Source organism: Saccostrea cucullata, unplaced genomic scaffold (assembly GCF_032062105.1).
Source record: "Saccostrea cucullata isolate Sc308-1 unplaced genomic scaffold, CSIRO_AGI_Scuc_v1 ctg4702, whole genome shotgun sequence".
Taxonomy (NCBI): Eukaryota; Metazoa; Mollusca; class Bivalvia; order Ostreida; family Ostreidae; genus Saccostrea; species Saccostrea cuccullata.
Window position 1 is genome coordinate 7,714 of NW_026931095.1, and position 17,614 is coordinate 25,327.

The 17,614-nt window shown below is 32.3% G+C and overlaps 1 protein-coding gene across 1 annotated transcript; it reads left to right on the top strand.

The window, feature by feature from the left end:
- Positions 1–9,610: 9,610 nt before the first annotated feature.
- LOC134231387 (uncharacterized) lies at positions 9,611–16,111 on the top strand. The gene is made up of 3 exons (XM_062713351.1): positions 9,611–9,933; positions 15,237–15,575; positions 15,705–16,111. The coding sequence occupies exons 1-3, from the start codon at positions 9,615–9,617 to the stop codon at positions 16,109–16,111; spliced, it is 1,065 nt and encodes a 354-aa protein (XP_062569335.1). The 5' UTR covers positions 9,611–9,614.
- The last annotated feature ends 1,503 nt before the right edge of the window (positions 16,112–17,614 follow it).

Genomic DNA, 17,614 nt, shown 5'->3' on the forward strand with positions numbered 1-17,614 from the left:
GAATATAAGCAGTCTCGTTTTAAGTCATCCTTTCGTAAGTTCTATGGTTAATACACTGACCTTGTCAGCAAATACAATTTATCATTGAGTCATATACTGACTGACGTTTTTCATACTAATTGTTAGGCCAATACTTCTCAATTTCAATTTCAATTCTTTTATTCCTTGTATCAACAGATACATCAGATTAACACATTAATAGCATATAATATACATAATTATACATAATTGCCATGTAAACATATATTACAATGTATTTACACAAGCACTGATAAATGTGCATATCTATACATACATATTATTGTAATATCATATAATTAATCAATATGACTCAATTTATTTTACTTTCCCGCAAATAATATGCTTCTCTTAAAAAGTTCCACAGACCTCTTAATTCCCTTACATTTTGAACAGTAAGTAATTGTATTAATTTAAATACACTACTGTTTTGATAATAATATTTTTAAATATATTTCTTCCTTAAATTTTCATATGTTAGACATTGTAAAATGAAATGAAATTCATCTTCTATTTCGTTTAGAGTACACAAAATGCATTTCCATCATTTTTATTGGTACTCGTGTATCTACCCCTTTCAATATATAATTTTTGATCAGACATCTTAAACTTTGAAATTATTTCTCGATTTTTAACATTTTAAGGTTTGTTAAGGTAATATTGAAGGCAATGTGTATCTGTAAGATGTTTGTACAAATTAGCTTTTGGCATATTGTCAATATCTGCTCTTAATTCCTGAATGTAAATTTCTTTCATTCTCTGTTCAATAAGTTTTATAACATATTTATCATCATAATTTGTGTCTATCAAAAAGTTTAATCCTAATCTATTCAGTTCTGTTTTAATATTTACAACCCATTCGTCATTTCCTGTACCATTTCTTTATAACACGTCTTAAGGATACTGTAACAATTTTCTGTTTTTCTTAACTTTAACCAATATTTCATAATTTTTATTTTCCTTAAGATATGACATGGGAATCTACCAAGTTCATAATAAACAAGCTTGTTGCTAGCATTCTTTTCTAACCCTAAACTTTTTTACAGAAAATAATATGGACTTTTCCGATATCAATTCCTTTGTTAAAACCCCATACTTCCGAAGCATACAAAAGTATACCATTAAAGCCATATATGGCGTAACTGATCAAAAAAAATATATTTTTGAAAAATACAAAATTAAGTAAAGAAATATAGTTAATATATTTAAATTAAAACTTTTCACACAATTCTGAACATGGAGAACACCTTCTTTCATCTAATAATTCAATTTTATCTTCTCTGTAATGTGTTATTTAAATCTTTAGTATTTTCTTCCGAGTCAGAGAAAATTCCGAGAATCCAAATTAAATTGTGATATCTTTACAACATAGGTGTCGAATACAGAGCATTTTGTTTGAACATTAAAATAGTAATTATTTAGTTGATTTAAAGCCATATATGGCGTATGTACAATGAAAATTATTAGACTAAAATTATAAGAACTTATTATTTGTATCATTACTTTATATAAAGATAGAACGTTTCCGTAAATTACAAAATCTAAGTCAACTGCGTTATAAAGATATCACAATTTAATTTGGATTCTCGAAATTTTCTCCGACTCGGAAGAAAATACAAAAGATTTAAATAAAACATTACAGAGAAGATAAAATTGAATTATTAGATGAAACGAGGTGTTCTTCGTGTTCAGAATTGTATGAAAAGCTTTAATTTAAATGTATTAACTATATTTCTTTGCTTAATTTTGTATTTTTCAAAAATATTTATTTTTTGATCAGTTACGCCATATAGGGCTTTAAACATATTTTATTGAAACATAATCAAAGATATGTAAAGTTAGCTACTAGTAACTGGCTACTAGTAGCTGGCTACGACAAGTGGTAAAGTTAGCTACTAGTAGCTTGCTACGAGAAGTAAGTAAATTTGGCCACTAGTAACTGGCTACTAGTACCTAGCTACGAGAAGTATGTAAAGTTGGCTACTAGTAACTGGCTACTAGAAGCTGGCTACGACAAGCATGTAAAGTTGGCTACTAGTAACTGGCTACTAGTAAATGACTTGAACCTTATAAGAATAACCGTCTAGTATCTTTTGTGTAAAGTTATGCAAACTTGGGATACAAATGTTGATATTCTTGAAGTAGCTGGAATTTAAGACCGCTGATATCCACTGATAGTGTTGAAAAAAAACAATCTCTGAGCTTTTCAACATAATTTGGCACTGAATTTACCAAGATATCGATAGTAATGAACTCAGCTACTAGTACCTTTTGTCTAGAATTATGCTACTTTTGGAGACAAATGTTGATATTTTTTGAAGTAGCTGGTTTGTTACCTCGCTGATGTCAACTGATATTGCTGATAATAATAATCTCTAAGATATTCCTCATGACCTGGCAGTAAAGTTACCAAGATATCGTAAGTAATGAACTCAGCTACTGGTACCTTTTGTTTCAAATTATGCTATTTTTGGAGACAAATGTTATTTTTTTTAAGTAGCTCGTTTGTTACCTCGCTGATATCAACTGATATTGCTAATAAATATAATCTCTAAGATATTCCACATGACCTGGCAGTAAAGTTACCAAGATATCGTAAGTAATGAACTCAGCTACTGGTACCTTTTGTTTCAAATTATGCTATTTTTGGAGACAAATGTTAATTTTTGGAAGTAGCTGGTTTGTTACCTCGCTGATGTCAACTGATATTGCTTATAAAAAATAATATCTAAGATATTCCACATGATCTGGCAGTAAAGTTACCAAGATATCGTTAGTAATGAACTCAGCTACTGGTACCTTTTGTCTAGAATTATGCTATTTTTGGAGACAAATGTTGATATTTTTGAAGTAGCTGGTTTGTTACCTCGCTGATGTCAACTGATATGGCTGATAAAAACAATCTCTATGATATTCCACATGATCTGGCAGTAAAGTTACTAAGATATCGTTAGTAATGAACTCAGCTACTGGTACCTTTTGTTTCAAATTATGTTATTTTTTGGAGATAAATGTTGATATTTTTGAAGTAGCTGGTTTGTTACCTCGCTAATATCAACTGATATTGCTGATAAAAATAATCTCTGAGATATTCCACATGATTTGGCAGTCAAGTTACCAAGATATCATTAGTAATGAACTCAGCTACTGGTACCTTTTGGTTAGAATTATGCCATTTTTGGGATACAAATCTTCATATTCTTGAGGTAGCAGGATTTTCAAATCGCTGAAATCAACTGATATTGTTGATAAAAATAATCTCTAAGATATTCCACATGATCTGGCAGTAAAGTTACCAAGATATCGTTAGTAATGAACTCAGATACTGGTACCTTTTGTTTCATATTATGCTATTTTTGGAGACAAATGTTGATATTTTTGAAGTAGCTGGTTTGTTACCTCGCTAGTATCAACTGATATTGCTGATAAAAACGATCTCTGTTTTTTTCAAATTGATTTGGTGCTGATGTTACTGAGATATCGTTAGCAATAAACTCAGCTACTAGTACCTTTTGTTTAAAATTATTCAATTTCTGGAAACAAATACATGTACAAGGAAAAACATCTCTTGTTTGTAAAAATTTGTCAGCTTCCGGGGGCTTCACCCCGGACTCCAGCTAGGGCCTTGAAGAAGTCTCCGAAAAATCCATTCTTTTCCATCAGCTCATGCAGTCTGAGAGAGGAACGAGTGACAACTCTGCATTGGTCAGTGGAGATTGTGAAAAATCGGAAATACCCGAAAGTATGACGTCAAATAAAAAAATCCTTGACCTAGGACGCTGCATAAAATCGCTGCTTGTATTTTTTTTCCGAAGTACGAGGGGTGATCAAAACGTTCGCAAACGAATTGAATAAATTCCATAGAAAAAAACAATATTTGGTTTCAATGTTGACTATATTTTAAATTAATCCTCTCCGATTTTAATGCACATCAACCACCGTTCTGAGCATGAGCGAATCACGCGATATTAGCGGTCACGTGACCCCTTCCGCAGCGTTCTGTCACAAAAGTTGAAAGATTTTTCTGATTTTTATATCTATTTATGTAGAAAAGCTCAGAGATTGTTTTTATTTGCAATATCAGTTGATATCAGCTGCAGTGATGTAAAAATCCAGCTACTTCAAGGATATCAAGAGTTGTAACCGAAAAATACCATAATTCTAAACAAAAGGTACTTAAAGCTGAGATTATTACTAACGATATCTTGGTAACTTTAGTGCCAAATCATATGGAAAAGCTCTGAGATTGTTTTTATTAGCTCACCTGAGCCGAAGGAATTAATGAAAATTTGTAGGCATGTTTTAAAAATCTTCTCAAGAACGACTGCGCCAGGAAAGATGAAACTAAACGCGAAAAATCTTCAGGTAGTGTTGATTCAAGTTTGTTCAAATCATGGCCCCCGGGGGTAGGGCGGGGCCAAAATGGCCGACCAAAGTTTTACATAGAAATATATAGGAAAATTCTTTGAAAATCATCTTCTTAAGAATAGCAAATGCATGATTGATCATGGGACTACTTTTGCATTTAAACTTTTCAATATTAAACCAAGAATAAGGTACAGTTTCAATACAAATTAAGCCCTATATTTTTTCTAAAATAGGAAAGTGATATGTAAAAAAAATCATTCTTTCTGAATCATTGGAATTCCCTGCAGTAAGAATACACAAACCGTTTTTCTCATATGACCTCCTAAATGCTAATTGTGGCGTCATTAACTTGTACATTCTCCGGTATTTTCTTAAAAAGTTGCAGAAGACATCAATTTTCAGTGGAATTTTCTTTCAGAAAACATACCCTACAACCGTCGCTTAGAAAGATTTAAGATATGTGATTTTTCATAGCAATTAACATTATATATCCAAAAATTAAAGCGGGCAACGGTGGCACACACTATTTTCTAAAGGAAAATTAGCACAAAAAATGAGTCATTGTGGGGCTTTTCTGCATTCATCTTAGAAATGTATCAAATTAATGACGTCATATTTCCAGAAAGACCCTCCTTTATGTCATATCCTTTTATGATTTATCATATTCCTCTTCTCAACTATTGCTAAGGCCAATTTCAAAACTTTTTCAGAACATTAAATTTTTAGGGCACAATAAAGCTCAAACCGTATATTCTACTTACTACTTTTTCCTATTCACAGTGATTAGGTGTGATTTGTGGCCCATGGGCCTTTTTTTAACAATATCAGTAGATATCAGCAGTGTAAAAATCCAGCCACTTGTATAATATCAACATTTGTATCAGCAACTACCTTTTATTTAAAATTATGCTATTTTTGTAGAAAAATGTTGAAATTTTTGAAGTAGTGGGTTTTTACCTCGCTGATATCAACTGATATTGCTGATAAAAATAATCTCAAATATTTTCCACATCAGCTGGCACTAAATTTACCAAGAAAGCATTAGTAATAAACTCAGCTACTGGAACCTTTTGTTTAAAACTATGCTATTTTTGGAGATAGATGATGATATTCTTGAAGTGGCTGGATTTCTACATCACTGATATCATGTGGAATATCATAGAGATTGATTTTAATCAGCAATATCAGTTTATATCAGCGACATAAAAAACCAGCTACTTCAAAAATATCAACATTTGTCTCCAAAAATAGCATAATTTGAAACAAAGGGTACCAGTAGCTGAGTTCATTACTACCGATATCTTGGTAACTTTACTGCCAGATCATGTGGAATATCTTAGAGATTATTTTTATCAGCAATATCAGTTGACATCAGCGAGGTAACAAACCAGCTACTTTAAAAAAATCAACATTTGTCTCCAAAAATAGCATAATTCTAGACAAAAGGTAGTAGTAGCTGAGTTCATTACTAACGATATCTTGGTAACTTTACTGCATGATCATGTGGAATATCTTAAAGATTATTTTCATTAGCAATGTCAGTTGATATCAGCGAGGTAACAAACCAGCTACTTCAAAAATATCAACATTTGTCTCCAAAAATAGCATAATTTGAAAAAAAAAGTACCAGTAGCTGAATTCATTACTAATGATATCTTGGTAACTTTACTGCCAGATCATGTGGAATATCTTAGAGATTATTTTTATCAGCAATATCAGTTGACTTCAGCGAGGTAACAAACCAGCTACTTCAAAAATTTCAACATTTGTCTCCAAAAATAGCATAATTCTAGACAAAAGGTACCAGTAGCTGAGTTCATTACTACCGATATCTTGGTAACTTTACTGCATGATCATGTGGAATATCATAGAGATTATTTTTATCAGCAATATCAGTTGATATCAGCGAGGTAACAAACCAGCTACTTTAAAAATATCAACATTTGTCTCCAAAAATAGCATAATTTGAAACAAAAGGTACCAGTAGCTGAATTCATTACTAAAGATATCTTGGTAACTTTACTGCCAGATCATGTGGATTATCTTAGAGATTATTTTTATCAGCAACATCAGTTGATTTCAGCGATTTGAAAATCCATCTACCTCAAGAATATGAAGATTTGTTTTCCAAAAATAGCATAATTTTACACAAAAGGTACCAGTAGCTGAGTTCATTACTAACGATATCTTGGTAACTTTACTGCCAGGTCATGTGAAATATCTTAGAGATTATTTTTATTTGCAATATCAGTTGGCATCAGCGAGGTATCAACCAGCTACTTTATAAATGTCAACTTTTGTCTCCAAAAATAGCATTTGAAACAAATGGTACCAGTAGCTGCGTTCATTACTAACGATATCTTGGTAACTTTACTGCATGATCATGTGGAATATCTTAGAGATTATTTTTATCTGCAATATCAGTTGATATCAGCGAGGTAACAAACCAGCTACTTTAATAATATCAACATTTGTCTCCAAAAATAGCATAATTCTAGACAAAAGGTAGTAGTAGCTGAGTTCATTACTACCGATATCTTGGTAACTTTACTGCATGATCATGTGGAATATCTTAGAGATTATTTTTATCAGCAATGTCAGTTGATATCAGCGAGGTAACAAACCAGCTACTTCAAAAATATCAACACTTGTCTCCAAAAATAGCAAAATTCTAGAGAAAAGGTACCAGTAGCTTAGTTCATTACTAAGGATAACTTGGTAACTTTACTGCCAGATGATGTGGAATATCTTTGAGATTATTTTTATCAGCAATGTCAGTTGATATCAGCGAGGGAAAAAACCAGCAACCTCAAGAATATGAAGATTTGTATCCCAAAAATGGCATAATTTTACACAAAAGGTACCAGTAGCTGAGTTCATTACTACCGATATCTTGGTTACTTTATTGCCAGATCATGTGAATATCTTAGAGATTATTTTTATCAGCAATGTCAGTTGATATCAGCAAGGTAACAAACCATCAACTTCAAAATTATCAACATTTGTCTCCAAAAATAGCATAATTCTAGACAAAAGGTACCAGTAGCTGAATTCATTACTAACGATATCTTGGTAACTTTACTGCCAGATCATGTGGAATATCTAAGAGATTATTTCTATCAGCAATATCAGTTGACTTCAGCGAGGTAACAACCAGCTACTTCAAAAATATCAACATTTGTCTCCAAAAATAGCATAATTCTAGACAAAAGGTACCAGTAGCTGAGTTCATTACTAACGATATCTTGGTAACTTTACTGCATGATCATGTGGAATATCTTAGAGATTATTTTTATCAGCAATATCAGTTGATATCAGCGAGGTAACAAACCAGCTACTTCAAAAATATCAACATTTGTCTCCAAAAATAGCATAATTGTAGACAAAAGGTGCTAGTAGCTGAGTTTATTACTACCGATATCTTGGTAACTTCAGTGCCATATTATGTTGAAAAGCTCAGAGATTAGTTTTTTTTCAACACTATCAGTGGATATCAGCGGTCTAAAATTCCAGCTACTTCAAGAATATCTACATTTGTATCCCAAGTTTGCATAATTTTACACAAAAGATACTAGACGATTATTCTTAGAAGGTTCAAGTCATTTACTAGTAGCCAGTTACTAGTAGCCAACTTTACATACTTCTCGTAACCAGCTACTAGTAGCCAGTTACTAGTAGCCAAATTTACTTACTTCTCGTAGCCAGCTACTGGTAGCTAACTTTACCACTTGTAGTAGCCAGCTACTAGTAGCCAGTTACTAGTAGCTAACTTTACATATCTCATAATCAATGGGATCAGAAAGAAGTTATTCAGCTTAGAATGTCCTCTCCAACACAAACAAAGAAAAAACAAATTTATATACAATCATTTAGTTTACTATTAATGCTAAAAAGAGCTTTTCGTCCTTGCTTTGCAAGTTTCTGTTGTGCTTTAGTAAATTTACAATTATAATTTAATAATAATCCGAGATAATTAAACTCATTTACTATTTCTAATTCTTTTTTGTCGAAAAACCACTTCTCATTTTCTTTCATTTTTCCTCCATTTCTAAAAAACCATTATTTTAGTTTTATCTGCATTTACAGTTAGATTCCATTTACACACTGAATTGACGACGGATTTTTCCGTTATTTCCCGATCATAACAATAAGTACACGGCGGGTGTGACCGGTCGTCAGGGGATGCTCACTCCTCCATGGTTCCTGATCCAATCTCTGATGTCTTAGAGGTCCGTGTTTACTGTGCTTCTATTTCGTTTTGTTTTATGGGCTATTTAACTTTAAAACTGTTCGTTATCTCCATATATTTCATTTATGTCTTTATTGATGATACATAGGCCGACACATGAAATCCTTAACAAACTTCAGTTTATGATAACTTGGTTAAAAAGGTTTTCATTTGATGACAAATATTTTTTTTAAAGTTTCAAAAAACAAACAAACAAACAAACAAACAAGCAAAAAAAAAAAAAAAAAAAAAAAAAAAAAACCAACAACAACAACAACAACCACAAAATGTAGTGCCAGAATATAAAGAAGTTCCATAGGTATATGTTGTTCTCGAAAATTTATTTGCACTATTTATATTGTCAATTTTTAAAATCTATTTCATGACAAACTAAAACAATTACCGACACATATTCAGTAGGTTTAAATGCAATAATCGATATTCTTTTATCTGAATATAAGGGTATCCTAAAGGTAAATGTATTATCTATTTGGCAAAAATGAAATGCGCAGTAACAAACACATCTACTAAGAGTACAAAAACGATAGCTTGATTTCTTAGTTGTCTCCCCTTAAAATGTTTCTTTTTATATTGAAACGGCAATTTGTTGCTTTTTAATTTCAGAGTTAACGTAAGGACGGTCTAATCAGTTACAATGCATCTTAAAAATAACGAAAACATATTGAATCGTTGGCTCTGTATTTTAAAAATATTTACACTTTAAATATCAAAATGATATAAATATATTTCATCTTAATTATATGGCATGCCGAGATAATCTTGGATAGAATGTTCAGCCTGCAGTTTGCGAGTATAATAATACTATAATTTACCATGTCGCGAAGACAGCAGTTCTATTTTTGTTGCATAAAAAAATGTCGACGGAAACCCCGTACAGACCCCCATATAAATATTTCTTTTGAAATTTTGAACAAGGTTCGTTGCAAACATTTTTAGCCTTAATTGTACTATTACATGTACACGTAGGACGAAAAATATCATGGACATTGAATGCAAGACACCAAAGCTCCTATGCAGAAGGATGGACAAGACTGCTTGCGAATTACCATCCAGTGCCGATATGAAAGAGCCGCTGAAACCCTTCCCTCCCTCTGACATTATACTTGAGGTAGAAGGAAAGGATATACACCTTAATAAACAGACGTTGATGGAAAGGTCACCCGTATTTAAGACTATGTTTGAATCTGACTTCATTGAAAAAGGAAAAGAAAGGATACCTCTGCCAGGAAAGAAGTATGAAGAATTTGTGAATTTTTTATACACTTTTTATAACCCCGAACTGGTGGCTCCAATAACCGGTAAGTGTTACTCTGGGTTCATTCATTCTACGATATGTTGTTATACTATACCATTGAAGTAACTAAACCATAAGGGCAAAATAAAGGATAATAAATCGCAAAATTCTGTAAAAATTGGTTATAAAGAAATCAAGAAAACACTGAAATTTACTTCCATATAAAGAACTCTGAGATTATCAAAACATACAAGCAGTAATAAATTTTCTACGAGGTTCTTATTATTACAACCGAGACTTCCTCATAAGTGAGATGATGAAATCCCACATGTTCCTAAAGAAGTAATTCAAATATCCATGGTTTTGTGCCTTCGCCTTCACATTTTAGTCTTTCACTATATGATCAAACATATTGATGATGTTAGGATAGTTCAAGTCTGACAGCGTGAGTGAATTTTGTGATCTGTTTTCTTTTAATATTACGGTAAAAATATTTTAAATCAAAATTTTAATCGACTGCATTATAATCGTTCTGTCTTTCATTGCAAATGAACTCAGACTCACTGGAGAACAAAACTGATTGTTTCATGTTGACAAATAAAGGGCATATTATGTAAACAAAATATGGAATGAAAGAACGAGGGCGCTTTTGATCGGCATTCGACAGGAATATGGGCGTAATTGAAAAGTGAAAATTTTATCGACATGTCACGTGAAATTTTTACATTTTTTCCTGTGCAACAGGATATGAAAATAGTTTTCCGAAATTGAGCTTTGACTTGCTAAAAAATAACATGAAAATTGGCCAAATCAGACATTTGGTACATAATTGTACATTTTTAAACACGTTTTTCTTAAAAATTTTCTATCTCTGGGTCTTCTCTCCATGATTTTTAGACGTTATTTGTGTGTATTTTAATTCAAAGAAACATAAACACATTTTTAAAAATGGAGAGAAGACCCAGAGACCACGAAAAATGATTTTCCCCCCAAAAATCCAAATATGTGAATGTGGTGCTTCTTTGTCCTTTTAAAATCATCTGTATATGTGTAGCGCTGATAGCTCAGTCAGTTGGGCTACCTATTCAGTGCACTAAACAAGAATAGTTTTTGGTTCGAGCCTTGCATGGGGCGTTAATTTTTATGCCCCCGTAAACGAAGTTTCGGGGGTATATAGTTTTTGTCGTGTCCGTCTGTCTGTCTAGCTGTCTCTCTGTCTCTCTGTTTGTCTGTTTGTCCGCAAAAACTTTAACCTTGCCCATAACTTTTGATTTAGTGGAGCTAAGACTTTCATATTTCATATGTGTATTCTTTATAAAATTTCACTTTTTGACCTTGGAGTTTGACCCACTTTTACATGAAAATTTTAAAATTTTACTTTGGCCATATCTTTTGAACAGTAGACACCAGGACCTACATACTTCACATATGTAATGTTTGTTTAAAGACCTTTCACTGGATACCAACAACCTTGACCCTTTGACCTTGACCTTGTAGATTTATGTACTTGTGAAAAAACTTTAACCTTGGCCATAACTTTTGAACGCTAAGGGATAGGGCTTTCATACTTCATATATGTAATTCTTGTGAGAAGATCCTTCATTGGATACCAAGAACTTTGACCCTCTGACCCTGACCTTGGAGTTTGACCTACTTTATAAGAAATTGAACGTTGACCATAACTTCTGAACGGATAGGGCTAGGGCTTTCATGCTCTACATAAGTATTTTATTATGTAGACTTTGACCTTGACCTTTGAGATTGACCTACTTTAAAAAAGCAAACCTTGACCATATTTTTTAAAGAGTTAGGGCTAGTGCTTTCATACTTTACATATTTGATTCTTATGACAAGACGACCTTTCATTTGATAACAATAACTTTGACCCTTTGACCTTGACCTTGGAGTTTGACCTACTTTTTAAGAAATTGAACGTTGACCATAACTTCTGAACGGATAGGGCTAGGGCTTTCATGCTCTACATAAGTATTTTATGTGGCAAGACCTTTCATTTGATACTAATTATATTGACCTTTTGACCTTGACCTTGGAGATTTTTGTACTTATTAAAAAACTTTAACATTAGCTTACTTTCAAATTTCACAATTGTTTTCCAATGAGAGTACCCTTCTTTTGGTACCAATTAATTAAATTTGCATTTAAGAAAAGCTTAATCTTTGCTATGTTGCCATACGGGGGCATCAGTGTTTTACAAACACATCTTGTTTTTTCATGCAAACAACCATTTATTTTGTCAGCTTCGTTTTATGTACTGATGTATTAAAATTTTGAATTAGATATATTTTGGTTCAGTTTGGTTCAAAATAAATTCCAATCTTCTATTCTATAAAATGTACATGTACACGTATATGCATATGTTTAAATGCATTAAATAATTTAGGTTTTTATTTTTTGTGAAACATTACTATATTATAGTACCCCCTAGGAAAAACGGACATAAATGTTACAATCTCACAAAGTCTTTCAAACTAAATGAATAAATGAATATAGACATGTTTGTAAAATTGACAAGCTATGTTCAGCCAACCAAATCATGGACATTTAAACCATAAATGTTTCGTACAAATGATTCCTGCAGATCACACGCCAAATGCACAAAATCTTCTTTCAAGTTATTTAGTTATGGAAAAATTTGGGTGACAAAAAATATAATTTTCTTCTTCGATAAACAAAACGCTTAATGTACTTTGTATGGTAATTGATTGTGATTTCTAATTGAATAAAAGTATATTCAAATTCCATTGTAGAATCTAAATGAATTATACGTTCTTAAATATGAATTTTGTACAATAAGGGGTTGAAACAGAAGTGTGCATGCTCAGAAGCACAGGATTGATCCCACAGGCACTTGTTTCAGGAATAAATTTTAACCCATAGTATAATAATAACTCAAGGTATCTAACTCCAAATTACACGGAGTACCGCCTCCCTTAGAATCGCGGTCATTTACACGTTCAGAGAAAAAGCAGTGGCAAACTGTTTATACCAAGATAATTTATCTACACAACTATATAATGGCTTAAAATTGTTCGGCTTTGTTTTCTTTAATCTTCGTAAACAGCGTCAAAACTCTACTCGCCGAGTGGAAAAGTCAAACTAAACCATAAAAAGGTATGTGCTAATCTCGGACAAAGACCTTGAATTTGATTGGCTAAAAATCTGTTTCTAAAATTACATCGGAAAAACAACGTTGTGTTTTAATGGAAAATAAGACACCATGAAATTTTATTCATTCAATGCAATATTTAAAATATGGAATTGAGTTTTTAAACCCACGCATTCTTTTCTCTTTGCCCGAGAATAGCAAACACTGTTTTTGTCATCTCCCGATTGTATGCCGGAAGTGAAGTCCTAGTGTAAGCCTCCATTAATCTTTCGGGAATCCTCGATGTTTTACAATATCTAAAGTGAGAATCTACACAAGGAGTTCCAAGTAGCCTGTAAACTGGTTTTATCTTAGAAGAACTAGCTTAGAAGTGTGTGATCTACTTTCGATTTAGGCCTATTTGAGGAAAGGCAAGAAAAATTTAGAAAAGAAGTACGATGCTTATAAATACCTATATTTCGGTGTGTCGTATATATATTAATCTTATTGATATTGGTAAGCCACACAAGGAGAATTGACAATGACGTGATTTCTATATATAGATTTGTTGACGCGAAGGGAAAACTGCTTCTCGCACAAAAGAACAAGCTTACAGGTGTGCGATCAATAGACCAAATCCAGGTTAAATTAACCTAACAGCAGGGACTGCGATGCTAAAATTTATATGCATGCTTTACAGTAGAAATAAATACAAATAAATATGCAAAGCATTTCATTCAAAGATTAAATTAGATTCTGCAAAAAATGAAGAGTGGTCAACGCTAACATTATGCCTAATTTTATGTTAACTTTTTAGTCTGTAATTGGATTTATTAATTTAATTCCTGTCAAACTTTAATGATTAGCTGCTTTTAAATGAATGATAATTATTGTCAGACACTTCATCCCTCTCATAGAAATCCTTGAATATTTTTTTTAATATCGGTAAAATGAATCAAAAGCAGTCTGTGATTAGTGTACAACATGTACAATAAGAAGGAAAAATCACTTTTATAGGCATTAATAAATATATAGGTAGTATCCATATCTAATAACTGCGTGGTACCCTGCCCCTCATTTTCACTAAAATGTAAGTGAACAAAACGTAGGTAAAGGTGGCTTCTTTCGAAAGATTTAAAAAAAAAATACTTGAGCTACGTGGGTAGAAATAACCTTTGGATTGCTCTTGCTTATGTTAAAATACCTGTCAGCTTAGTTTTCTGTTTGCTGAATAAGTCATTTGGGAACTTCAGGTATAACAATCCATATTCATTGCATTAAAATATTTCCCTTTCTGTTTTATTTCTTTGAAATTATTGATACCAAAGAGATGACATTTCAGGCTTTCTGGTTTAGTTCGACTTTTCCACTCGGCTAGTGGCCTATAGTTATGAGACTGTTTACGGAGATTAAAGAAAACAAAGACAAGCAAGCCATATATGGTTGTGTAGATAAATTATCTAAGATGACACAGGTATAGACAGTTTGCCACTGCCTTTCTCTGAAAGTGTAATTGATCGCGATTTCTAAGGAAGACGGTACTCCGTGTAATGGAAAATAAGACACCATGAAATTTTATTCATTCAACGCAATATTTAAAATCTGGAATTGAATTTTTTAAACCCACGCATTCTTTAATTTTTCTCTTTGCCCGAGAATAGCAAACACTGTTTTATGGTTTAATTCGACTTTTCCACTCGGCGAGTAGCCTCGAGTGTTGAGGCTGTTTACAGAGATTAAAGAAAACAAATGTTGTATCCGGAATTATGATATCTGTACATGTTTGGTTTATCTGTTACTATTACATTGCGCATGAATATCTTCAGTAATAAAGTAGTTCACAATGGCTGCGCTCTTGTGGTAACACATGTGCTCATGCTAAAGAAGCACAAACACAACAACAAAGACAAGCTATCCATATATGGTTGTGTAGATAAATTATCTAAGATGACATAGATATAGACAGTTTGCCACTGCCTTTTCTCTAAAAGTGTAATTGAGCGCGATTTTATAGGAAGGCGGTACTCCGTGTAATTTGGAGTTAGATACCTTGTGTTATTATTATATACTTATAGTTAAAATTTATAGTAACAAGTGCCTGTGATTGATCCTCCTTGAATGACACTTAATATCCTTCATTTACCTTATTATCATTTTATTTTAGAGATGGATTATGTAATAATGATATAACATCGCAAAAAAAATTTTCCTATTTCAGTAGTGCAATTGCAAATGAAAAAAAATGTTTATATAATTTTCAGAGAAAAATGTACTGACGGCAGGATCTCTGGCAGATGAATACCAAATCATGGACCTCAAAGATAAGTGTGAATCATTTATCTTAGACCATTGCAAACAAGCATCTAAAAACAGGGAGATCCGTATTGATATAAAAACTCTGCTGGAATATGCTTCGTACGCCGAAAATCACAATATGACTTTGGCTCTTTCTCTGATTATTAAACTTTGCTCAAGACACAGTGCTGAGTCTTTGAAAAGGGCAAAACTCAAAGCGAAAGTTTCAGCTGATACGCACCGAAAAATTTTGGATATTCGATGCTCTCTCATGGAACGCCAAGTAGCAACCTCTGTAGAAAAAGGTAACTATTCAACTATAAGATGCTAATTTGAATGTTATGCTTGACCGAATGTGGAAATCGTTCTAAATTTTAAAAAAAGGGGATTAGGTGTACATCCGATCCTGATTGATATTTTTTATTTTATTTCAGGAGATGAAACTATTTCAGAGTTAATGGAATTTGCCTGGGAGACTCAAGATAAAGATAAAATGAAAAAATGCGAAGAACGTCTCGTGGCTATTTGCGAAAAGGCCAGCCAAGATCCGCCTAAAATTGGAACACTTACCAGGGAAACAATTCTAGATTACATAATTGCTGCTGAAAGATTTAACCTGGAACGTCTTTTGTCGTCTGCGATCGAAGTAGCCTCTAAATGCTATTCTTCATTGATATATGAAGATAAATATAAAGAGATTTCAAAATCAACACAGTACGAAATATGTACAGAACGCGTTTCTCTCCTTGAACGAGAATGTACAGTAGAAAGTGAAAATAACTTATTTAAACCACCTCCTGTCGATCGCCCTAGACATAAAAATCGTAAATGGTTTTATTAAGGTAAAGCCATATGTCACACACTGACGTCATATTACAAGTATTGTGCAAAACTCCCCCTCCCAATTATTCAAATGATTTTATGAGATTTCAATGTTATATTCGCTCCAATAATACTGGGAAGCATCTTCGCTAGCCAAGGGTTTCCGATCCGATACCTACTCTACAAGAGTAGCACAGACTAACAACAATATGAATGAACAATGTATCCTTTATTCAAGGCCTCCAATCCCATGACAGTCTACAAGAGTAGGTATCGGATCGGAAATCCTTGGCTAGCGAAGATGACTGGGAAGTGGCTACTTTAAAAATATTTCTAAAAAACTGACTCAGTGTTTTAGAAATCTACCTGATAATGAGGTTTTGATCTGTGTAGAAGTGAATTATTATCTTGATAAACTGAAGTCTTTGGCAAGACTTGATATTTGTGCCAAAGAAATATGTCTTTTAAATTGTTTAATCTATAAAAAAGATGTTTTTTTTTTTTTTTAAATTATCATAGTTACATTTGACATTCTATTTTTAAAAAATTCAAAGCAAAAAGCTTGAATACTCTTCATATATTTCTATGGATGATACAGAGGCCGACACATGTGATCCTTAAAACACTTTACTTGATGATAGCTTATATGAAAAGGTTTTCATTTGACAACAAATACAAAAAAAATGAAAAAAGTTCTAGAAAAAACAAACTGTAAAATCACGTATAACTTGTGAATATAAATGTAATTATCTATTTTTTCTTCCAACAAAGAAGATATTTATACAAGTATGTTCGATAGTATATTTTCCCAATTTAAATTTCTAGTTTCTGTCGGAAATTTAGGGTAAATAATTAACATTTATATGAACGAAAAAATGGCAAACAAGAATTCACAGCTAGGGTGTATTGTTTTACAACTCATTTTTTTTAAAGGTTTTTACCAGAAAATACCGTAGCATTCGTTTTTTTTTTATTTTTGGTGTACTTACTTCTAACTTCCAGTCACAACAATAATTTCCAATGAATGAAAAGACTGTTGTAGCCACATTACTTATTCTGATACAAGTAATAAATCGTCTGCAAAAAATAAGCTGTGAAGTTTATGTTGTTCAATTGAACAGGAAAAATCTTTTAAAAATATTCTGTAAAATCTTGGATAAATGTTAAAAAGTGTCGGACTCAAATCGTCTTACTGTTTTAATCCACGATTTGTAGCGAAAAAATCGCAATGAACATTTGATTGTTTTATAGCATATATTACGAAAGCCCAGAAGGCTCATTCGAGATTCGAAATACGAGATTCGAAATTCGAGTTTCAAGATTCAAGATCCAAAATAACCAATCAAAAGGCGGTTTGAGATTCAATTACTCCCCTTTATTATTTTTTACTATGAAGAAATCGTTGAGTATTTTAATATTGAGGAGGTCATTTGATTAAATTACAAGGCAAGAAAAAGTGTTATATATTATCAAAACGAAATTTAAAGAAATATTGGATTTTGGCCTGCAAGATATGCTTAAT